This window comes from Alexandromys fortis, unplaced genomic scaffold, assembly GCF_014885135.2.
Source record: "Alexandromys fortis isolate MF-2015 unplaced genomic scaffold, M_Fortis_MF-2015_v1.1 scaffold_25, whole genome shotgun sequence".
NCBI lineage: Eukaryota > Metazoa > Chordata > Mammalia > Rodentia > Cricetidae > Alexandromys > Alexandromys fortis.
This window is the reverse complement of record NW_026067904.1, coordinates 624171-649570: the sequence shown is the minus strand read 5'-3', so window position 1 is coordinate 649570 and position 25400 is coordinate 624171. Positions and strand designations below refer to the sequence as shown.

Sequence of the window (25400 nt, the reverse complement as noted above, 5' to 3'; positions counted from 1 at the left end):
AAAATATATATATATAAATATATAAAGATGGTAAATTACTACTATCATCAGTCACAAACTCAAGATCTTAAAATTCCCCTAGTTGTCTTTAAAAATACAGATGCTTCTCATCATGCTTTAAAAAAAATCTATGTACAATCTATATACCCAGCCCTCGGGGCAGAAACAAAAAGTTCATGACTTTTAACCCAAAATTAGAGCTTTTGTTATGATTCAAAGATGTGAGTCTACTCTGTCTGTTTCGTAAACACCTGTTAGCTGCTTTTCTACTGTGTGGATTTCAGTACAGACTACAAACAATGGCAATGTAAGCGCCAGGGAATCAAATCATGAGACTTGGATCCACCTCTCACAGGCCAATGGACTCCAGAGAAGCTCCTGTCAATCATCAGCCTACTCTCCCTGCCTCTTGCCTATTCTCGAGGGGGAAGCTCCAAATACAAGAGTTTCCCTTACATTTTTTAACTCCTGTCCCTAGTCTCTGTCTTGTCAGAGTTCCACTCAGATGGTGGACACCACACAGAAATCAGCGGTAGACTAAAAACTGCTCCAAAGGAGATTTACTCTACCCCAGCCCCAGGCAGGCCTACAAAACCGGAAAGTCCTGGACTTGTTGAAAACTTAAGTTAACCAGTCCAGTTGAAGCTGACTGCTACCTGACTCTTCAGCGAGGCCAGCAACCCAGATGCTTCTGACGAATGTCCCATTGATTCCAACCTTCCTGAGCCCTGACAACAACATCCTAAATCAGCTGAGAAGGGAACAGATTGCCCCGTATCCACAGCAGAAGGCTGGAATGTTAGATAAAATGGAAATTCCCTTGCAAAGGGAGCAAAATGGCTACCTACAGTACCATTAATACTGATAGTACCAAAATTATATGGCCTTTAAAAATGTTGTTCTTTCTATGCTAACCAAACAGATATACAAGCAGGCTATACATCTTTCAATGCATGACAAGTTGTGTTTCCCCCAGATAAAGAACATTAAGACCCTATCAAGGATTTGGTAGGGACACATAAGACAAGGGGGCAATGACAAATCAGTCTGCCTCCATCTTGGACTTGAGACCCATCTTATATTAAAGACAAACTAGGTTTATTTCTGTTTATGATTAAATCTCTGATTCTCAAGGATTGGGCTATGACTCACCTGAAACCTTAACTACAAATAGTTTTGGCTGCCTGATCCAGGAAACGGCAGCCATGCCTTTGTTTCAAAAGGTTATTATGACCACCTTGTTATGACCACCTTTCAACCACGTCTTTGATGTATCAGAGGTTGTTATGACCAATTTGTTATTGTCATTTGTTATGCTTGTGTTCTGCTTCTCTAACCCTGCCACCCACTCCTGAACTCTAAAGACGCTTCTTTTCCCCGTGTCTAATGCTGCTTTCATGAACCAGCCTTTAGGGAGAGACAGCCTATTAGACAAATTCTTTTTAAAAAAAAAAAAAAAAAAAAGTTTGCTTTAATGAGTTTGGCCACGATGATTTGGGTCAGTGGTCTTTCTCCTTAAATCTGTGAAACTGTAGTCCCCCTGATAAACTTGCAGTACCAAGAAACAGAGCGGATGCTTAATCAAGGCTGGGGAAGTGACAGTATTAGAGGACGAGAAACCAGAAATACGGGTAGAAAATAAACAAACTCCACTCTCAGAGAATTCCTAGAAGACTTGAAAGGCCCTGAACTAGGAAAGGAAAGCATTGTACAGGTGTCTGATCCAAAGACAGGCTCTTCTGAGCATCTCATTTTGAAAAGGGGCTGGGGCAGCAACTTAAGCCAAAAGGAAGCAGAACCAAGTAAGATGTGCACACTTTCACCGAAGCAGCAGCAGGCAGATCTCTGAGTTAGAGGCCAGCCTGTTCTAATAGCAAGGTATAAGCTAGCCCTGGCTACATAGTGAGACCATACAAAACAAAAACAAACAAAACTCACAAAGCTAGTTTTTTTCTCTCTAGCTCCTCCTCCACATTTTCAAAACTACATTTAAGCCAGAGTGGAAGGTCATCCAACAGATGACTTCCTTTATACAAACATTACCTCCTGGTGTCAACAAAGAAGTCTCATAGCTCCACTCTGATAAGACACAAATTTTAGATATGGACTGGCCTTTGTCCTCTCCTAGGCTCACATCCATTGCTCATGGACACCCCATGCCCTGAGTATATTCATTGTTTCAGTGTGGGATGAACTGAACAGGAGAGGAAAGACTTCTGACGGCATCCTGAAGAGTAAACCTATAAAAATGACCTCGGAATGGAAGGTCATTCTGTCTCTCAAAAACAGATCCGAGATTGCAGAAATACTAGAAGGGCTTTACCCTAGTCTTACCTCAACTGCAACTTGTAACACAAATAAAAACTAACCTTTCTTTGTCCTGCATCCCTCACCACAGTGCTCCTAAAATGTATAAAATTTCCCTACATGGTAAGAGACTTTTGCTACTCACAACAAATTGCCTTTCAACCATGCCAGAATTTATGCTAATAAGTGAGTCTTGGTGGGGACTTCAGCATGGAAACTGGTCACCAGAAAAGACTACTTCATAATTGGAGGGTTGGAATTTTAAGACCCATCCTCTATCCCTGGGGAGTGCAGGGGGACTCAAGATTGATTACTTATGGCCACTGCTTGGCATCAATCATACCTATATAATGAAACTTTTATTTAGGTTCCTAAACAATAGGCTTCAGAAACTTCCTGAACGGCATTTGAATTGGAAGACTGTAGACATACAGAGGGCATGAGAGCCGGGCAGACTGACGTCCAATTGAGTCTAAGAGCTCGCTGTCTGTGTCTCTTCCCCTTAGCTGCTCCTGAGTTGCATTCTTTATTGTTGTTTTGTTTTGTTGGTTTTTTGGGGGGGAGGTTGTTTATTTGATTGATTGATTTTTCAAGACAGTGTTTCTCCATATAGACCCAGCTGTCCTGGAACTCACTCAGTAGACCAGGTTGACCTCAAACTCACAGAGATCCACCTCCTTCTGCCTCCCAAGCGCTGGGATTAAAGGTGCGTATCACCACCACACAGCTCTGTGTTGCATTCTTGACACCACACAGATATACATAAGCAGTGTGTTCTGAGTTTATTTAGTTAACAAAATTATCAAACCTAAGGAGAGGGTGTGGGTGAGAATCCTGGGTAGTGATAGGTACAGGCAACCCAAGATTAGGAAGTGACATCTGAAATGAGGGCAGTCATGGGGGAAACTGAGCCTTTAACTTGTGGGATCCAATAGTAAATCATATTAGAATTGAACTGATTTCTTGGACACAGAAAATGAACCACACGCCCCTCTGAGACAGCAAAGAATCAAAGGCCCCAGAGAAACAGCCCCACTGTCACCCTGACTAGGGTCAGGTGCTCCTTCAGACAGATGTCCAGAGCCTGCAGGAAATCAGGCTCCACTTTTAAATACTTGAAACCAGAGTAGATGGCCTACTATAAATGAGGTTTTTAAAATTCAATTCCCTCTTATTGCTCGTGCAGATCTGAAATGATCTGACCAGATGGCTGGCGCTCTATAATTCTTGGATTGCTCTCATCAGTTGTTGATGATTTAGATTTTTTTCTCTTTTCCATCCATCACATAAACGTGTTCCTGCACAGACTTCCTGCATGCTCCTATTGAGTGGGATTCTCACAGTCGCCCTGAAGTCAAATCAGGTCATAAGAAGCCTTAGGCTGAGCTTGGCTTTCCTGAGCCCAGGGGGCCAAACAGGTAAGACTGGAGTGGCTTTTGTCCAGATGTCCTCCTCACTTCCACTTCTCCTTCAAATCCCCAGAGAAAGGGAGCAAAGGCGTATTTTTTTTTTTTTAATGAGAATATGTTGAGTATGTACTGTTTGTCAGGCCCTTTGGGAAACAGCACACATACACACACACACACCTCACCTTATTCTCACACCACTTCTGTGAAGTCATTATTTACATTCCTATTTTCAGAGAAGGAAACTAAAGTTTAGAGATTACGAGCAACCTGAACCCACAAGCTCAAAGAAAACCACAGTCAGGCCCAGTATCATACAGTCTGACCAGCTGCCCCACTGAGTTCTCAGCACTGGAGAAGCCCTGGTCCTGACACACTAATGGTGTTTTTGCTGTTCCTATATTGTCTGTGAGCCTATAAGCTAAAACACAAGGGGTTCAGGTCCATTTTGTTCCTTAGGAAGACAGCATGGCACAATGTTTAAACTGGGCTTAAAGTTGTCTGAATTTCAACTCCCCCACTTGTTGGCTGTTTGTCTAAGTAATTTCTTCTTGCTGAGAATGAGTTTTATCTGTGAAAATGAGGGCAGTTACAGCATCCACCCTCCAAGGATCCCCAGCAGAGCCAATGCTTAGTAAATGTGAGCTCTTATCTATATTTCGGCTACAAACACAGTACCAAACAAAAAGCGGAATCTCAGAAAATGCTCAGAAAGACAAAATCATGGGATCTGGCTGTGACCAGTGTTCTGGCACAAAATTCTGGAATCCAGGAGTCCTTAGCTCCAGGACAAATGTCTCCATTCACTGCCCACAGCCATAAGGACCTGCCAGCAAACAGCTTTCCCCTGCTTGCTTACAAGCAGCTGTTGCTGGATCCACATGCGAATGCTTGCTGTGCCTCTGCTAGGTGAGGCAGATCCCAAAATAAACCAGAAGAAAGAGCGACAGAAAAATCACTTCCAGGAACAACCAACTCCCAGAGAAGATGCTGACAGTAATAACAGAGGCAGGCCGACATCAGGGGAAGGAGCTGTCTCAGTGCTGTGTAGCTGAAGCCAAGTTCCCACCTGGCCTCGTGGGAAGACCTAGGAAGTCATGTGTTACTACCCTAGTGTGCCAGGCTGTAGCATGTAATCTGCCTATCTGCCTGCCTTCCAATGAGCTGGCCCGTAACCCAAGCTGCCTGCATACTCTAATATCTTTCCTTTGAGGGAAAAGGGAATGAGAGGTGCAGCCTTCCCTTAAGAGGACAAAAGTCCTTTGAACAGGAGGACTAGGCCTCGATAGGAACACAACTAGGCCTAGGCCTAGATAGGAACACAACTATCTACACAAATTTACCATTGTTTTAAAAGTCCCCAGCATGCCCACCATTTTCCTGTGTGTCTGCCTTTGGCTCTCAAGCAAGAAAACACTAAACTATTTGTGTTTATCCCTGCTCCCTTTTCAAAATTACTATTGGAGGAGAAAGGGAGAGCATCCCCTCCCCCAGGCAGGACAACAAGCGAGAGAAGGCTGCACTCTCATGCACTCAGTGGTGTCCAGTCCCACAAGTGCACTGAAGATGTGTGCAAGCGAGGAGGTGACCTCTGGAAACCAGAGCATCTAAGCGATGCCTTCAGACATGCACTGGATAGAGGGCTTTGTTTCCACAGTGCGCTCAGCTGCAACAGCTCTGCAGCAGCCTCAGGAGGGTTTTGTACAGAAAACTTTCCCAGGAGCTCTTGAGAAACTACACGTAGGGTGTTGTCAAAGGAGCATCAGTTAAATGGGAGACAAGAGCTTCTCTCTAGTTCTCCTGAGGCTCTCAGAGCCCACTCCTCACTCTAGGCACAGCCTCTGGCTCTTCCTTCCAAACTACTCGTGCAGGGGCTCTTGAGCTGTCAGCAGCAAGCAGCTCTGCTGCCAGAGGATTAGGTAAGGCTCAAGGTCAGAAGTAAGAGCCCTATTCTGTTTGCAGTGTGGACCAAAGGTTTGCAGGGTGCTAGTGACCCAGCTGAAGGAGTGGAGTAGAAGCAGGAACCCAGAAGAACATCAGCCCCATCTATGACAGGGGCTTGCCTGTTTAAAAAAATATATCAGCAACTCTACATAAAAGCAGAGAATATAGCCACATCTTTTACCTCATCACTTCTGAGAGCCTCTCTGAGCTATTCCTCAAAGACCAAATTCTGTTCTCAGAGAAGCTAAGAGAAGACAGGCAGAGCTGGACCTGCTGAATCAAATACCTCTATTCTTAAACTTCCCTCTGCCTGATGCCATCAGCTTCCACTTGGCTTCTGGTGCTTCATCACTCTTCAGTGGCAGCAACTACCCATATGCAAGCCTAGCAGGAGTGATATTGCTGGCTGGCACAGCAAATGCTATCCCTGGCAGCACAGCAGCAATGGGGGCTGTGAGGACACAGTGATGAATTCGGCAAGGACCTGATGAAGCGACACTACGCCTGCTGCCAGAACTTGCCATCCACTTTGCCACGGTACAGAACACAAACAGCTTGCACCTGAGAAGAGTCTCAGTATTAGCAGAGTAGGCCCCAGGCAAGGACAGCTGGAAATGGGAAGGAGGAGTGGGAAGAGAGCAAGCAGATCAAGGCTCTGAGGTCAATGACATAAAACAAGTTAGATAAATAACAGGACAAGTTATCTAACCTCTCTGAGCCTCAGTATTTCCACTGGGCAATAAAGACAGTAATAATTCTATGGCTATGAAGATCAAAGACTGCACACGAGGAAGTTAGCTGTGGACCTGACTGTGGCAAGCATTTCACAATTGCAGGCTACTGAAACCTTTGACTCAGGGTCATGAAAGGGCTAGAAAGCAGTTCTTTCTGAAGACACCCCAATTATGATCAGGCAAGAATGAGCCCCCTTTTTTCTGTGGCATGGGTTCCTTTAAAAGAAGATTTGGGGCCCTGCACCAGTGCTCAGGATTCTCCTGTGAACACTATTTCAGCAGCACTGAGCAGAGCAGCAGAGCCCAAAATAGCATTTGCATAGCAAGGCACGTGTCACTGCCTCCACTGTGCTTCAGAAGTGCGGGGAAAGAAAGTTTCCCATCACGTGTTCACCCACCATAAGCCTCCCTTCCAGGGCACTCCCATGCCACAAGCCCTGTTCTGCTAGAGAATGAAGGTCCCTAGGCCCCAGAGCAGCAGCTACCACTCTGATGGTCACGGTGACAATGGCCGCTCCCAACCTTCAAGAATAAAGGACATTTGTGTATTTCAAAGGACCAGAGCTGGTCTGGTACCTGGCTGAAGAGCCTGCCACTCTTGAGTCGGTTGAAACACCTCCAGGACCTCAGTGTCTTGTTCCTCTTCTCCTCTGGTTTCCTTTGTCTCCGATTCCTTGTGGATACTCTTCTCTGTGCTGGTGAGTGCAAAATCATTCTGAGAAAAAAAAAAAAAATAGTGCATGACCCTCCACGACAAGGCCCAGGCAAGAGGAAAGCAACAGCTTGAGGCAATCCACTCTCCCTGGATGCCCGTCCCACCTTCAGACACGTTTAGACACGTGCAGTTCCTCTCACAAGGTCAGCCTCAGAACCAGCTTGTGAGGCAGTAAGCTTCTGGGTTTTACAGTACTTTAATACTTGTACAAGGGACACCAGCAGAAGAGTCCATGCTCTCCCGAGGGAGTTAAAGAAAATGCGAGGGAGAAGGTTAGCACAGTAGCCACTTTCTTTGTAACTGCTTGATACAGACAAGCTGGGGCTGAGGTCTAATTGATTCCCAAGCAGTCTGGCAAACCCCATGGGGACTGATAGGGCATAAATGTCCCAGGACATTCCAAACCATAGAGTAAGAATCATAAGCAGGAGAGTGGGATTCTAACTGGGCCAGGCTAAGAGCATGTCCAAGTTGGAAACTGCTTGCCCAACCCCATTGCTTCTTTCTACCCCATGAACATCAGGGAAGAATAAGATGGGAGTCTGTGAAGCACTCGGAGGGAGGGGACATGAACACCAAGTATAATTCATTTTGCCTCTTCCCGGTCTCCTTTTTTTTAATGGTTAGTTTTATTTTATGTGTATGAGTATTTGCCTGAATGTATGTATTCGTGTGTGCCCAAGTGTACACGTGTGCCTGTAGAGTTGGTCTCCCATTTTCAAACTTGTATAAAAGAAGTCGTGTAAGCCTCAAGAAACTGGAAGCAGAGGGTTCCAGAGCTTGGGGAAATTACATACAGGACAGCAAGGAGGAGTCCACACTAGCACCTAGGTTATACCAGCCCTCCCACCTCCTGTCATTACTCTCCATCCATTTCCCAATTCCTATTTCGTAGAGTCTTCCTTTAACAATCTGTGCTGGGTACTTTACCTCACTTTGATTTCTCAGCCATGCTAAGCCTCCTGGGAGGTGTCATGTGCATGCACTTCCTCAGGTAGTACCTTAGCACTAGAAAGGGGCTCCCACCTGCCTGGTCCCACAGTGTCTGATCTTTAATTAGCTGTCAGAGGAAAGGCTAAGGTGTTGAGGTGTTGCTGATGACAATACCGAACCCCTCCAAGAATCTTCACATTCTAACTAGAAATAAAAGCATGAAATTTAGGTGGCAGAATTTCACACCTTGTTAAGGACCAGAAAGGAAAATAACTTGGGCAAAAGAGGCTCTTAAATCGTCTCACAATGAGTGAGACCACTGACAATGCACAGAGGTAAAGACCGCAAGCTCTCTACACAACACACAATTCAGACCTCATTTTGTGTGTGTGTGGTTCCGAGCAACTTATTTAACTTTTGAAGACTAGGTATCTATATTTGTAAAGTAGAAATCACGACCTCCAGTTCATATTTTAGATGTGGTACTATAACATAAGCACTGGCCCTGAGAACAAGTAGTTATCATCATCATCATGCTACTTAGAAAAAGCAGCCCAAGGTTCCAGGTCAGAGAAGTCTTGCCATGACAACTAAGAGTAGCTACACAATGCAGCTTCACTCGGGCAGGAAAGGCTGAGGTGGAGATCACACTGCACGGGAGTTCAGCCTGGCTTGAGCACCTCTTATCCAATTTTAAGTCTGCACAAAAACAAACTGAAAAGAAAATTAGGGGCTGGAGAGAGGGCTTGGTGGTTAAGAGCACTGGCTGCTTTCCAGAAGACACTGGTTCAGTTCCCAGCACCCACATGGCAGCTGACAACTGTCTGTAACTGCAGTCCCAGGGGATCCAGCACCTGCTTCTGGCTTCCATGGGTACTGCATATACCTGGTACATAGACATAGGCAAAACATCCATATACATAAAAATAATGTGTTTTTTAAGGAAAAGAAAATTAGACACTGGGTACACAGTGGGGGATAGAGAGATGGCTCAGCAGTTAAGAGCACTGCCTGTTCTTCCAAAGGCCCTGAGTTCAATTCTCAGCACCCTCTTGACACAACCATCTATAATGAGATCTGGTGCTCTCTTGAGAAAGAGACCTGATCAGTCATCCTCATCAACTTAGAGCATGAAACCCAATATGAACAAATTCAATGGAACTGCCATATACGGGCTGCCCATGCATGATGTGGGAGTGCCATATATCAATCTGTTAATTTCATTGGTTAAGCAATAAAGAAACTCCTTGGCCCTGATAGGTTAAAACATAGGTGGGAGGAGTAAACAGAACAGGATGCTGGGAGGAAGAGGAAGTGAGCTCAGACTCGACAGCTCTGCTCTGGAGCAGAGACACCATGCTCAGCTCTCCCGGGTAGATGCGATAGCTCTACACTCAGAGACACACGCGATGAAGCTCCGACCCAGGATGGACGTAGGCTAGAATCTTCCTGGTAAGCGCACCTTGGGGTGCTTACACACAGTATTAGAAATGGGCTAGTCCAGGTGCGAGAATTAGCCTAGAAGAGGCTAGATAGAAATGGGCCAAGCAGTGCTTAAATGGATACAGTTTGTGTGTTGTTATTTCGGGGCATAAACTAGCAGGCGGCCGGGGTGCTGGGGACGCAGCCCCACCTCACTTATTACTACACATGCATGCTTCAGCATTGCAAAAAATAAAGTGATACATAGTACACATCTGTAATCATAGCACCTGAGAGGTGAAGTGAAGGCAAGAGATTCAGGAGCACTCAGCCCAGCCTCAGTTATATGAGCAAGTGCAAGGCTGGCGTATGCTATATAAGACCCTGCCAATGAGAAAAGGAAGAAGAGAGAGGAAAGAGAACAGTGGGTAGTGAGGAAAAGAAAAGAAGGAGGGAGCGTTGACTTAAGAGCAGGATGGCAGATGTGTGTGAGGCTATAGAAGAGGGCCTGTCAGGAAGGTATAGCCATCCAAGATTTCCAACGGCCCAGTCTCCTGAGGCAAGTACTGGGTCCATCCACTATTACTGTGTGCCCAAGACCTAGTATCTAAGAGAGAAAGAGTGTGTGTGTGTGTGTGTGTGTGTGTGTGTGTGAGAGAGAGAGAGAGAGAGAGAGAGAGAGAGAGAGAGAGAGAGAGAGAGAACGAATAACACTTCATAGGAAGGTGTGACTTTGGGGCCTTAGGATAAGGCAATCCCCAAACCCAAGTCTTCTGCAGACAGATAGCAACCATATTCTAGACTAAGACTACTTTCTCTGCTAAGTACCCAGAACCTATGTACTCTAGGACCAAGTCATGCTAGCCAGCTCCTGGCCAAGACTGCTAGGTGACAGGATTAGAACGATATTAATAAAAATGTCCTCAGAGCTGTACAAATCAAAGGCCTCCAGCAGCCAGGCAAGAATGGATGTAAATGAGGACAGCAGGCCAGGCAGACACAATGGGGAGCACCAGGTCTGCAAAGCCAGCCCTGCCGCCTTCACTAGCGCAGCTGCCTTTCCTCCGTATATGACTCCTGTATATGACTGGAGCACAAGCAGAAATCTGCTTAGTTTTAGAGTGTTTTTTTTTTTTTAAACAGACCAAATACCTAAGCTCTAAATTGCAGTCTTGCTTTAGTGTACCAAGAGGTAATTCCTGGATGTGTGACAAGAAGCAGGAAAATGATTCTCACAACCTAGAGAAGCAAGAAGTCCTCTGCTGTATGACCGACTTTTGTGGGGAGATACAACACACAGGTCTACTCATGCCAGGAGGGAACCCGGGACTAAAGAAATGACTGCATCAAAGTTCAGTTTGGTGAACTCATGAGGTCTTTTTCGGAGGTTACTAAGGAGTATTGGTGAGAAATTACTACAAGGACTGGGGGTAACTCAGAAGCAGCTGCATCACCAAAAACCCCACACCAACAAGGTGCCCGCTCACAAAACCTGCAGCCTGGCGCTCTCTACACAGCTTATGTACAGCTCCACAGCCTCAGTCTCTGTGCAATCTGCAGCCACACCCAGCCCTGAACTGCTCACTCCCTTTTACACTGTCGTAGGCTCCCTAAGAATCTTCCAAGTTTTTATTCTTCCTGGATGTGTGACCTGTTTACCTCCTGTCTACCATCTGAAGCTCCCCAGCCTCCTCCTCCTTAGACAAATGTTACAACTTGGAGGGAATGGTGTACAATGGAAGAAATATGATACCCTTCAAAGTCTGAGGACTAGAAGATAGGAAAAGCTGCTTTTTCTGGATTTCATTAACAGATCAGGTTCACCCGGCAACAGAGCTGACTACAGGTACCTGACATGCTTCCCTCCATAAGACAGGACCAACATGTACAATAGCTGCTGCACTAGTGTTCAAGGCACAGCACTTTAGAGTAGTGGGGATGCAGCATGGTCTTAGTGGGAAGGAACCAAGTATACACAATCTACTGTCCCTCTCTTAAACCACCTAGAACCACGCAGTGGGGAGCGAGCAAGCAGGAGGTTCATAAGCATTTACTGCAGAGAAGCCTGTAGTTCTCACAGGTCCTGAGCCCTATCTGGAGAGCTGTCACTGAGTTAGCATAGAGAATGAACTCAGTCTTCCTGTGGCCTCCTCTACACACACTCCTGTGTTGTCTTGAGGCTTTGTCCACTTAGGATCCGGAGAAGTAGTTGGATACCCACCCCCAGCAGTTTAGCCACTCGGCCCTGAAGGCAGAATGACAACCAGCACCAAGCACCGTAGCTGGCTAAGCTGTGGTCCTGTCATCCTCCTGCAGCCAAGACACAATTAGGCTGTGCATCCTCAGTATCTCTGCCTACTAGAAGCCCTGAAACGCACGCAGACAGCCTTTCTTAGAAGAGTGGTCCTTTGAAGCACCATCAGTAATGCACCTTGGTCACACATACAAATACCCTTTCTGGGCCCGCTGGTGCAACCCAGCCCCTGGGGAGTGCTCAGACACGTGGTCCCTACAAACAGACAGGAATTATGGCTGCCATGCTTCATATGCCCAGTTTTGTGGCTACTTATGTACTCACATCTAAATATTTGGAGCCGGGAATGTCTCATGAGAAAAAGCATAAGACATTTGCCTTTCTGGGTCTGGGTTACCTCATTCAGTGTAATCTTTTCTAGGTTCACCCATTTACCTTCAAATTTCATGATTTTGTTTTTCTTTGCAGTTGAATAGTACTCCATTGTGTATATGTCCCACATTTCCATTTTTCTTTTGTTTATTGAGGGCATTTAGGCTGTTTCCTTTTTCCTGTCTGTCATGAATAGGGCAGTAATAAACTTTGCTGAGCAAATACCTGTGAGATGGGATGTCAAATTCTTTAGGCATATGCAAAGGAGTGACAATAAATGTGGCTTCCGCCAGTACCTCCACCATGAAGCTAGACTCTCAGAAAGCCAAGGAGTAGGGTGGAGCCAGCTGCCAAAGCTGCAGCTTTAATCTTAGCCATGCTGTTTAGCAGATTAAAGACTCATGTGGTCAGAAAAAGACAAAGATATACAGTAAGACAGATTCAGATGGCATAAAACATCTAAGCAGTTTACAATGTATTTTAAAAAAAATATACATAGGCTTGGGAGAGAAAAGGAAAATGATAGAGAAAGTCTTTAAAGAAAAAAGAAATAGAATATTTAGGTGTGGTAGCACGTGCCTTTAATCCTAGCACTTGAGAGACAGAGGCAGGCAGATCCCGGGAGTTCAAGGCCAGTCTGGTGTATAGAGTGAGATTCAGGACAGTCAAAGGTACACAAAGAAACCCTATTTCAAAAATCCTAAAAATGAAGAAAAATAGAGAAAAAAAAAAGCCAAATAAAGATGGAAAATACAGCCGGGCAATGGTGGCGCACGCCTTTAATCCCAGCACTCGGGAGGCAGAGGCAGGCGGATCTCTGTGAGTTTGAGACCAGCCTGGTCTACAGAATGAATTCCAGGACAGGCTTCAAAGCCACAGAGAAACCCTGTCCCCCCCCCAAAAAAAAGATGGAAAATACACAAAGAATCTGAATTATATTATTGCATTTTCTTTCAATTTTTTGACAGTGAATAAGCTAACCAGAGAGAGATATTTTATTGTAACAGACTGCTAAGCTAAACCAACATATGTATTTTAAAGGTATCTTGACTTCAAAATTTAAGTCTAATGACATGTTACTTTGGAAAAGAGATTTTGCTTTTGTTTCCACAGAGAATAGAAAGCTATGGATTCTTTACTGGCTTGATAAAATAAGACCCCCTGAAGCAATGGCCCAGGTGGTCATAACAGTCACGATAGCTTTAGGACTGCTGGCTGAGATGGAACAACCAAACAGGATACCTCATGAAAGACCATATTAACAGTGCCCCCAATCAGCAGAAAGTAGTCTAAAAAACTATGCCCAAATTCCAAAATATTGTCTATAAATGTTTGTTTTCATTTAAAGAGGGTTAATTATATTTGGTTAATGGTCACAGTCAAGGTCTTTCTAAAGAAAAAAAGGGGGACCATGATATAGAATGAATACTTTACATTGGTATGGACTTTGGTTTATTGATACAAATTTAAGGTCAGTTTTATTCTATGTATATTTCTACTCTTGTTTAAGGTATTATGTTTATACAGCTCATTTAAAATGTAATATATAATTTAAAATTCTGGATTAATAGTCATATATAATAGTCAAGTTTGTAGTCATGTTAGGTTTTCTAGATGTACAGAGATTTATTTCAGATGGATAGGTATTCTTCAAACCTTTCAAAGACCTATAGAATATGGCATTTAAATGTTTTAAGAACTTAGACTTTCCTCAACAATAAGACATGTCTACTTCTGGCAGCACCAATTACTTCAGAGAAGTTGTTGGACATCAGAGAAACTCATTATGGAATTTGCCTTCAAGGTGACAAAGCTAGCAATTTAGGCAAGAAAATGTTCTTGCCTAGACTGCTTGATGGTATGTTGTATGAACTGGACATGCAGGACCCACAGAAAAGTGACTTCTGAACTTTCCAAAAGATGGGATGGTCTTTCAGGGTTTCTTCTTCACAGAAGAAACTGCCAGACAGTCTACAAGACACAGAATAGAGCAACTGACAAATAATGCTAGTACAAGGCAGACTAGATCTTCAAATTTCCTGCATCACTGAAAAGTCTACCAGCTATTAGGGGCCTATAGGTTGAAGATGGATGCCCCATTGTTACAAAAGAACTTTGGGTGACTGTTCAGACAGCGAAATGTCTGTCATTTCTAGCACTTTGAAAGTTGCATACAATATACTTCCTACTTACTTAGGTAATATTAAATCCTTCTGGGGTCTTTGAAAACTAAATAGTTATAATTATAGTTTTCCTTAGCTATGATAAAAGACAAATTAGACATAAAACTTTAGACTCACAAATATAAGATAGATGATACTTTCCTTAATTTGCCAAATGTAAAAGGACTAAATATTGTAACTATAACTCTTGCTTGGTAACTGTTTTGTATATGTAATTTTACTATGTTAAAGTTAAAAACTTTCTTTTTATTAGACAGAAAAGGGGAGATGATGTGGGATGTACTTCTGTATATGTGTTGCTTTTATTGGTTGATGAATAAAGCTATTTTGGCCAAAGGCTTAGCAGAGTGAAGCCTGGCAGGAAATCTGAACAGAAGGCAGAGTCAATGATACACCATGTGGCCACCAAAGGAGAAAGTTGCCAGAACATTACCAGTAAGCCACAGCCTCATAGTGATACATACAGTAATAGAAACTGGTTAATTTAAGGTGTAAAAGCTAGCTAAGAATATGTCTGAGACATTCGCAAAAGTTTTGTAATTAATATAGTTTCTGTGCGATTATTCAGGTCTGGGTGACCAGGAAACAAAACTGTAGTCTCAGTTTACACATAATTTCCAAATCTACCACAAACATGAATAACCATGAGTATAAATAAATTAAATTCCCCACTTAAAATAAGCAAACAGGTTAAATGGAGTTAAAAATAAGATGCAATGATATGCTGCCTACAAGAAACTCATTTCACCAGTAAAGTAGGCATAAACTGAAAGTGAAAAGACGGAGGAAAAATATCACACAAGCAGAAAAAAGAAATGAGCAAGAGTAGCCTCATGGGTATTAGATAAAATAAATCAAAACTTTAAAACACAGATAAGGTCACCATATAATAATAAATGGACCATTTCAACAAGATGAAATAGCAGTTATAAAGGTATATATGCTCAAAGCTGGAATACCCAATTGTACTAAGCAGGCTCTGTTTGTACATAATTACACATAGTCATGGGGAATTTAACACTCACTTTTGTCAAAAGAGAGATAATAGGCATCAATAAAGAAACCCTGCAGCTGAATTATACTGTAGGCCAAATGAAGTAAAAGATAATTACAGAACATTTCATCTAACAGCTTCAGGATACACATTTTTCTTCTCAAGAAACAGAGTTTTATTCAGGATAGATTATATGTTAGGCAGTAAGTCTAAAAAAAGATAAAAGATAATAAAAACTAAAACCTGAAATATTCTGTATTTTTTCTGCCAACAATTGAATAAAACTAGAAATGAGTAAGAGGGACTCTAGAATCATATAGAAGGAGGCTATCAAGGTAGCTCAGCAGGCAAATGCACTTTCCCCCATGGGTGACAACTTACATTCAATCCCTGGTGTTGTGGAATTATCAGTTGAAAATGTGTTACGTTTGTTTATGCTGTGGAACATTTAATCATGCAAAGATGTGTTGCATTCTTTTATGTTGCATTTGTTTAACTCTGTGAAGCTGTGTTACTTTGCCTGCCCAAATCACCTTATTTTTAATCAAATTTGCTTGAGCCAAGTATGGTAATGAACCCCCTTAACTACACAGGAAAATAAGTATACCAAGAACCCCCTTAGCTACACACAGCAATGCCAAGGCCACTTGAGAATCTATCTCAAAAAAACTAAGTAAAAGCCTTCTTGAAACAAATGAAAATCAGACCATGACATATCAAAACCTTGTGATGAAGTATACAATACTAAGAGAGGTTTACAGCAACACCTGCTCACATTAAAAAAAGACTTCCAACTATGTAACAGAGCAACAAGGAACTAAAAGAAACCACAGGTGGTAAAAAGGTAGGGGAAACAAGAGCAAAGCAGAGCAAAGTTACACACTGAAAAAGAAAAAAAAAAAGTAAAAAGAGCTGTGGCTGGTTTTATGAGACTTGTAGCCCATGTAGCCCAATCTGGCAGTGAGCTCATAGGAAGCAAAGGCTGGATCTGAACTCCTGATCCTCCTACTTCTGCCTCCCAAGTGCTGAGATTACAGAAGCATGCCACTATGCCCAGCTGTGGAGGATTGGTGTTCTTGAAGATAAACAAAACGGACAGAACATCAGGTAAACTACTCACAATGTCATGGCTTAAGTTTCCTCCCCACACTCGTGTTCTGAACATCTTTTCACTAGCCCATCGTGCTGTTTTGGAGGCTCAGGTGCCTGTATGAGATGAGGTTTCTACTAAAACAGGTCATAAGGAAAAATGCTCTGGAGACTATAGATTCTGGTTGCCATCCCTTCTCCCTTTCCGCTCCTGGTCCACCACAACATCAACAGCCTCCACCACATGTTCCTGTCACCACGGTCACTCCACCGGGCCATTCCTGTCATAATGGATCCAAAATCCCTAGAATCATCATTCAAAACACAATTTCCTTCTTCTTCTCTATCAGGTAATTTATGCACACTAGTGTAATTAATATAATTAGAAAAGAGAAAAGAAATAAAGAGGTTTAAAAAGATTTACAACAGACACTACTACAGAAATATAAGTACTGTTATACACAACTAAATATTAAACATTGGAAACTCTAGAACAAACGGATCAATTTCTAGACACATAGCCTATAAAGCTGAACATGACATAGGAAGCTGAACAGACCAATAAAAGTAGTGAGACTGAATGATTACTATAAACTCTCCCACCAAAGGTAAGTGTAGGATCAGAAAGTTCAGTGGTATGGGTTACCAAACCTCCAACAAACTAAAATCAATTATCAAACTATTCCAAAGAACTGTTTGGTTCAGAAGCCTTCCAATCTCATTCTATGAGGCCAGCATTATTTTAAATATCAAAACTAGGTAAGAATACAACAACGCAATGAAACCAGAGACCAATATATGTGATGACATAAATACAGACATTCTTAACAAAATGATGGCAAATCAAGCACAACAGTCTACCAAAAACAATAACAAATTTAAAAAAAAACCCTACAAGTCTATTGAGATTGGTCAGTGAGTTAAACAATTGCCCCACAAGCCTGATGACCTGAGTTAGATCCCCAGATCCCACACTTGAAGAAGAGAAATGACTTCCCAAAGGGGTTATCAAGTAAGATTTATTCCACAGGTGCAAGCATGGCTCAACACACATAAATCAATAAACATAATTAACCACATCAATAAAACTGAGGACAAAAACCACATGAGCATTCAAACAGATATAGAACAAGCATTTACTAGTATTCAATTGTGCTTATGATTCAAAAATCTAAAACAATTAGGTTCTAGAAGGAGCAGATTTCCAAACAGTAAACCCACAGTTAATAGCATGCTGCAGTAGAAAGCTGAAATTGACTTCTCTCAAATCTGGAACACAGCAAGGATGAAGAAACACAAAGAACATAAAATCAAAAAAGAGGTCAAATTACCCATGTTTGCAAATGACATGATTTTCAATAGTTACAAGATATAAATAAAGTCAATATACAAAAACCAAATAGCTCTTTCATATATCAACAACAAAATTGCAAAGAAAGAAATCCTAATTCATACAACAATACAGAGAGGTGAGGGGAATAAACTTAGCCAAGGAAGTAAAGAGTCTCTACAATGAAAATTATAAATCACCAATAAAAGAAATTGAAACACCCCTTCCAGGAAAATGGAAAGTCATCTTATGACCACAGATTGGACTTATTAATATCAAAATGTCCACAGTACCCAAAATGATCTACAGAGTTGATGTAGTTTTGCAGAACTGTTTTTTTGTTTTTTTAAAGACTGCTAAATTTTGAACTGGCTAGGGCAGCACAAAGCCTAATGATGGATGTTTGATCCCTAGGCACCATAGAAAAGACCAACTAAGTTGTACATGTGTCCCCACAAACAACATCATAAACACAACAATAATTCTAAAAAATTAGAGAACTGGAGAAAAATATTTGCAAGATTCTCAACCACCAAGAGATTACTAACCAGAATATATGAAAGAAGACTAAACAAATCACCAGGAAAAAATCTTAGTGAGCAAATAGGACTGGGATGTATCTCCATGGTAGACTACTTGGCTGCATATATGAGGACCCTAGGTTTCACCCCCAGCATTGTGCTGCTAAGAATGAGGATAGCCACACAGGTTCCTATGTTAGAATGCTTGGCCCCTAGTTGGTAGAACTGTTAGGAAGTATTAGGAGGTGTGGCCTTGTTGGAGGAGTATGTGTCTGTCTGCCTGTCTTTGTCTCTCTCTCTCTCTCTCTAAATGTTTGAATAAAAATAGCCCCCAAAGGCTCATATATTTGAATAATTAGTGATCAAATTATAAAGTATTGCTTTGTTGGAGTAGGTGTGGCCTGGTTGGAAGAATTTATCACTGGGGGGTGGGCTTTTGAAGTCCAGTGTCTCTCTGTGTTGGAGTAGGTGTGGCCTGGTTGGAAGAATTTATCACTGGGGGGTGGGCTTTTGAAGTCCAGTGTCTCTCTCATCTCTCTCTGCTTGAGGATTAGGATGTAGCTCTTAGCTACTGCTCCAGCTCCACGTGCTCCCACCATGATGACAATGCACTAACTCTCTGAAACAATAAGCCCCAGATTAAATGTTTTCTTTTGTAAGAGTTGCCATGGTCATGGTATTTCTTCACAGCAATAGGACAGTGACTAAGACACCTCTGTGTGTGTATGTGTGTTTCTGTTGTTTCTGTCTCTCATGTTTGTGGATCAAGTTGTAAGTCATCAGCTGCTGCTCCAGCGTCACGCCTGCCTGCATGCTGCCATGCTTCCTGCCACGATCGTCATAGACTCTAACCCTCTCAAACTGTAAGCTTCCAATAGACTCTTTATAAGTTGTCTTAGTCATTGTGTCTGCACAGGAACACCATCAGCAGAGTACAAATCAAAACTGCAATGAATTGTCATTCTACTGAGTTACAATAGAAGAAATAATACGCTTTATGCCCAACAGAGGCCTACCATTTTCTTTTTTTTTAAATATTTATTTACTTATTCATTATGGATACAATATTCTGTGTGTATGTCTGCAGGCCAGAAGAGGGCACCAGAACTCATTACAGATGGTTGTAAGCCACCACGTGGTTACCGGGAATTGAACTCAGGACCTTTGGAAGAGCAGGCAATGCTCTTAACCACTGAGCCATCTCTCCAGCCCCATGGCCTAACATTTTCAACAATCTTTTTGCTCAGCCTGGTTTTTTTTTTAACATCATTTCTTAGTATCATCTTTGAATCCGATTTTAAGATACCTCGAATTTTAGTGGAGAATGATACAAAATTGATGCTCCTATGTTCAATCTGTTCTCTCTGTTCACCAGATTTAGCCCCAAGTGACTAGACATTTTCCCAGGTCACATCTCACAATTCTCAAAGATCAAGGATTCAGAATCACAGAGAGCAGTGACATCAACATCCCAAAGAGTGGACAGTTGTTCAAAGGGAAAGTTTCAGAAGGGAAAGGTTCAGAAGAGACTTTGTGGAGAAACAGCATTGTGAGGATGGGGTTATAATAATCATGGCAGCGACCATTATCAGGCCGCCCTGACTAGAGCCTTTCCATGACTCCACCCACCTGAGCCTCTTGTGAAGCACAGACTATTCCCACTGTACAGACGAGAAGTAGTATACGGCCTATTCATAATCACACTGCTCAGAAAAGCAGAGCAAAGATTTAGTTCTGGTCAGCACAGCTCCAAAACCCACGTGTGAAATCAGACTCAAATGTCTTAACTAATGGTTGCACTCTCAATGCTGAGAAAATCAAGCTGGCACAATGCGACAGACCACTAATACACTTGCCAGAACACCCCTCTCCCTGAGCCAAGATGTTCACGAATCAGGCGAAAAGACCACAGGGAAAACAGTGTCCTAAACTAAGAGAGAAACCAAGAGATGAGAGATGCAGGCTACTCTTGGTCAACTCTAAAGTAAACCTCGTGCTTCTGTGCACTCACAGCTGGCTTTTCAAGGCTCCTTATGCCGGATCCTAACACTCTCTCCTCCTTACCGTATCAAATACCAATGGCCTCACTACTGACTAGCAAGAAATCCCAGCTAAGGTGTGAGCTGACAACACCACACCACACTTTGCAGAGCCTGGAGATGAGGATGATGGTCTTAACAGCCTAATAAAACCTTCGAGATCGAAGAGATGAGCACATCCTATCCTAGTCGGTAGACACCGCAAACAAAAAGTTCTGAGAACATGCATCTGGCTGTGAACAAAAATTCCCAAGAGGAGTCTGTGTCGCAGAAACTGATTGGCTAATTAGAATTTCAGTATTGTGGAGAGATTGGAATATCCAGGTCCAGAGGTTAATTACCTTATCTTGGGCTAGTTCTGGCCTTCCAGAACAGCTGTGCCTTGCTCCCCACCCCACACCCCTACACAGCAGAACATCTTGTGACAAGAGATAAAAAAAAACCTTTTAGAATCTGTCAATTAGCAGACAAGAGCTCAGAGTGTCATCAGATAGTATCTTGAGCCTGTAAGAGAGCTTCACCAATGAGTCTAGCTACATCTCTGATAAACCCACCAATGTATTTTACACTTGCCTTGATTTATGAGCTGTAAAATCTGTGTGAAACTGTTTCCATGTTGGAATATGGAATTTTGGGTAACCTGTTCCTCGGTCATGGTCACTCAAAAGGCTCCCAAATAAACTCTTATTCCCTTTAAGATGGGAGCTGTGATTTTTGTGTCAACACCATGACAAAGAAAGACTTGTAGGGTAGCATATTAGGACACTACTTTCAAAATTAATCATGGGAACAGCCACTCCCATACTAAAAATCATATCTGATATTTATTGGCCACATTGTGCTGGTGCCAATGCTAAGTATTCATCTAATTAACCACATTTAATCTACAGCAAGTTTTTGAGAAGGAGACAGCAGCTAGTCTCTCAGATGAGAGCCAGTCACACTGCTAATGAGGCAGACAAAGAGAACATAAAGGCGTGTGCTCTTTTTACTAAGCTCCACAACCTCCCCCACTCAGTCACCATGGTTTTTGAAGGCAGGTGCCTCACAGCCACAGTCCTTCAGCTCTTATACCCCTCTTAAGACATGGCATCCCGGGCTGGAGAGATGGCTCAGAGGTTAAGAGCACTGACTGTTCATCCAGAGGTCCTAAGTTCAATTCCCAGCAACCACATGGTGGCTCACAACCATCTGTACTGAGATCTGATGCCCTCTTCTGGCCTGTGGGCAAACATGCAAGGAAACACTATGTACATAATAAATAAATAAAATCTTTTTTTTTTTAAAAAAAAAAAAAAAGACATGGCATCCCAATTTAACCCTTGTGGTTGCTGTAAAAACCACTTAAGGAAGGAAGGAAGGGTTTATTTGGGCTAGTGTCTTAAAAGGGGACACAGTCGTCAGTGCCCATCATGGAGAAGGGATGCTGCAAGGGCTTAGGGTGCCAGCTTCACTGCATCTTCAGTCAGGAAGCAGAGAGAGATGAATGCTGGTACAGTTTGCTGCTCTGTAGTCTAGGACCCAGCTCACAGGATGGTGTCATCAAGAGCTAGAGTGGATCACCTCACCTCCATTAACTCACTCCAGAGACTCCTTCACAGACATGCCCAGACATCTGTCTCCTAGGTGACTCGCTCCTGTCAAGGTGACAGTGAATATTAACTACACACCAGAGAAGCACTACAACAGGTGCTGGGGAGAGACAATGTCCCCAGATCATGCTGAGTACTAACCAGAACATACGCCTTCAAACAGGACAGTTCCAGGTCACCAAGAATACTTGCTTGAACCCCACGCTCTGAAGAAAGGATGGGATACTGGGAGGGTGGCTGCTGCATAATTCAGATTTTAAATGCCATCAGGGCAGCACTTTTATGGTATGAGAGAAAAGATGCTTTAACTCCTACTGCTCTTAGCACATGATGAGAGATTATGACAAACAGACACAGCTTCAGAACAGACAAGGATAAAAGCAGCTTCTCCCGAAGAAAGTCAGTATTAACATTTTCTGAGACTAGACTCAATAGAGCTAATATAAATGGGCCAGAATAATTACGGTTCTGAAAGCTCATCTATTTGGTTAGACTATTATCCAAAAGGGACTTACTAACACACAGGCCTGAAGTAAATTCATCATCATGCTTTGTTAATTGAGCATCTGCTAAAGCTCTCAACAGGGAACACAGGGATCCTCCTGAGCTGTAAGATGAGAAGGGGACACATTCCTGATCCCTCAAGACTACTGGGTTCCTTTCTGGACAACTTTTATTACTAGGCTATGTCAAAGACAGCCCCAACATCAGGCTGTAACTAGTCCTATCCCCAGGAATCCTGGGAGTCCATTCTCATTGTCCTTGAAAAGCCAAAAAGAAAGAAGAAAGAGAAAAGAAAAAAAGGGGGGCAGACCTGCACCAACAGGATCTCAGTCAGGGAACATTAAAAGCTCGAGAGGATTCGTGACTCCTAACCACATTCTCCACTTCACAAAGGGGGCGGAGAAGGAAGGAACACAGAAGACTTCAGAGAGAAGGTGGAAGCTTGCCCTGAGCCAGAGGTGAGCCTCGGCTGAGCTGAACTATCAGTAAAGTCACCACAATTGTCATTTGCACTTCAAGGGCCTCTAGTTCCAAAGCTTTACCCAACATTCACTGAGAGCCCTGGGGGTCGGGAAAGGTGGGCATGGAGGTGCCCAGGGAGGGCAAAACTGTAGGGAAGGTAGATGCTTGGAGCTGGTCAAGGGCAATCTATTGCTAGGACAACCCAGGGAAAAAGAAAACGGCCCTGCAGGAGCTTCAATGTGCTGCAGTCAGGCCAGGCTTCTGTGAGCATTCCATGTCTACCAGTGACCAACACTGCAGCTCAAAAACAACGAGGTCCAGGCTAACCAACAGAGGCCCCAAAGAACAGGAAAGGAGACAGAGATCTGGGTAGAAGAGAAAGGACAAGGACAAAGAAAGTGGAGGAAGAAGCAGTCTGTTTGGGGCTAGTGTTCACCAGGCCATCTAGTTCCTCAGGACATCCTGATCCCTGCCCCGCCCTCCAGCTCTTTCTCAAGTGGCTTTGTGATTCTGACCCTCAGTCTCTTCCTTTTTGGAATGAGGATAATTAGAATTGCCTACTTCACAGAGTTTCTGGGATGATACAAAACATTTAATACAATACTTGATGCATAGAAGCTGATTATTATTTTATTATCATCATTGCTATCGCCATTTTCCCCCAAGGGGAAACTGCCATGACCTTTAAACAGAGACTAAAGGAACTAGAAATAAGAAAAAGGAGACCACATTTCCATAAAAAGAAAACTTCAAGTCTAGCCTGTCCCATAGTGCTCTTGGAGACAAGAAGGCTCTCCCAGGCCGCCTCCTTCCGCTCCAATCGATAGGAAGACACTTACTGAGTTCTTACAGCTGAAGCAGACAGTGACCCAGGAAGTCAGCAGCAGTCCAAGCAACATTCCTAGAGGAGCCATAATCAGGACCTGAGGGGACAAGCGCAGAAAACAGAAGGTCAGTGCCTGGCTCCCCATCATCATGACTCCCATAATAGCTCTACTCCACAAATGTCAGTCATTTCCTGCACAGACGTGGAACAGGCCTTCTACTACTACTGGATAAATCAATTCCTGTAACACAAAGTGATAGTCCCTGACTAGAAATGCATATGCTGTGACAGCCCCAGCCCTCCTTCCTCGTTCATAGTACTGGGGCTGTGGAAAGTGTTGCTGGCTGCAGTGGGAAAAGGAGGAAATTCAGCCCTGTGCTGCATGTGAACAGATACAGGACCGGGTCCATATAAATATCTGCAACCATCTCCTTTTAAACACACCACTGTCATAGCTGATGACCCCAGCGTCAGTGTCCTCTAACCTAGCAAAGCTCAACATTTCTAAGTCACAAAACCGTGGGCACTACTTTTTAAGAGACGATACAAATCCTAGTGTAAGGATTAGTACATGTTAACAATTTCAATATATGAGGACTGAAAGACATCCTATATTCATGGATTGGAGACAGTACTGTTAAGATGGCAATCCTAACCAAAACAGCATACAAATTCTATCAAACTCCATGGTGCTTCCTGAAGAAATGGAGAAATTTATCCAATTCATATGGAATGTTAATGCGCACAGAACACCAAGACAACCCTTAAAAAAAATAAGAAAAAGAAAGAAAGAAAGAAAGAAAGAAAGAAAGAAAGAAAGAAAGAAAGAAAGAAAGAAAGACTTTTTTTAATCTGCAAAGTTAAAGAACCCAAGTGTGGAATGAGCAGGAAAACAGTCATACAGACTAATGAAACAGAAATAAGAGCATAGACATAACCTCATATATGGTCAGTTTTCAATGAAAACGTCAAAACTATTCATCTAGGAAGAACAGGAGTAACTATCTTGAAACAATGCTGGGACAACTCACTGTCCATAAGCCAAAGAATAAAGCCAGACCCTTCCTTTATAATACACACAAAGACTGACTCAAAATGGACCAGAACTAAAAGTAAAAGTAAAAAGCTTTTGGGGGTGTTTATGGTGTTTTTTTGTTGCTTTGTTTTATTTTGTTTGTTTGTTTGAAACAGGGTTTATCTGTGTAACAGCCTTGGCTGTTCTAGAACTTGTTCTGTAGACCTGGCTGGCCTCGAATCCACTTTGAAGCAAGGTCCTATGTAACCAGCTGTCTTCACACTCACCATATAGCTGAAGTGACACTGAGCCCCCATCGCCCCTGCCTCTGCCTTCCAAGTGCTGGGATTACAGGCACGTACTTCTACCCCTGGGAAAAAGCTTAAACTATGCGAAGAAAACGTAGGTACAATCTTTATGCTATTGGATTCTGCCAATGGTTCCTTAAAGGTGACACCAAAAGAGTAAGCAACAAAAAATATAAACTGGACTTCATCAAAATTAAAAAGCTTTGTATCTCAGAAAGCTATTTTATTATAAGCTTGGTGATACATGTCAGTTAAAAGCATTAGCTTAGTATGCATGAAGTCCTGAATTCAATTCCTACCACCACACGCATACCCTCAGGGTACATGAACATACACGAATATACACACATAATCAAAGCCACTCATCATGAAAAGGCAACCTACATTATGAGGGGAAAAAATTTCAAATCACCTAAATAATAAGAATTTAATATCTAGAACAAGGCTTAA

General features: G+C 42.7%; 1 protein-coding gene across 3 annotated transcripts in view; it reads right to left on the bottom strand.

The window, feature by feature from the left end:
* Sil1 (SIL1 nucleotide exchange factor) overlaps positions 1-25400 on the bottom strand; it is a 245648-nt gene that overhangs the window by 156555 nt on the left and 63693 nt on the right. For all 3 annotated transcript variants that reach the window (XM_050135036.1, XM_050135037.1, XM_050135038.1), the window contains 2 exons: positions 23641-23724; positions 6968-7106 (listed from right to left, as the gene is read on the bottom strand). In XM_050135036.1, coding sequence (XP_049990993.1) covers positions 6968-7106; positions 23641-23715 — 214 coding nt within the window. In that variant the 5' untranslated portion in view covers positions 23716-23724. The remainder of the gene's footprint in view (positions 1-6967; positions 7107-23640; positions 23725-25400) is intronic.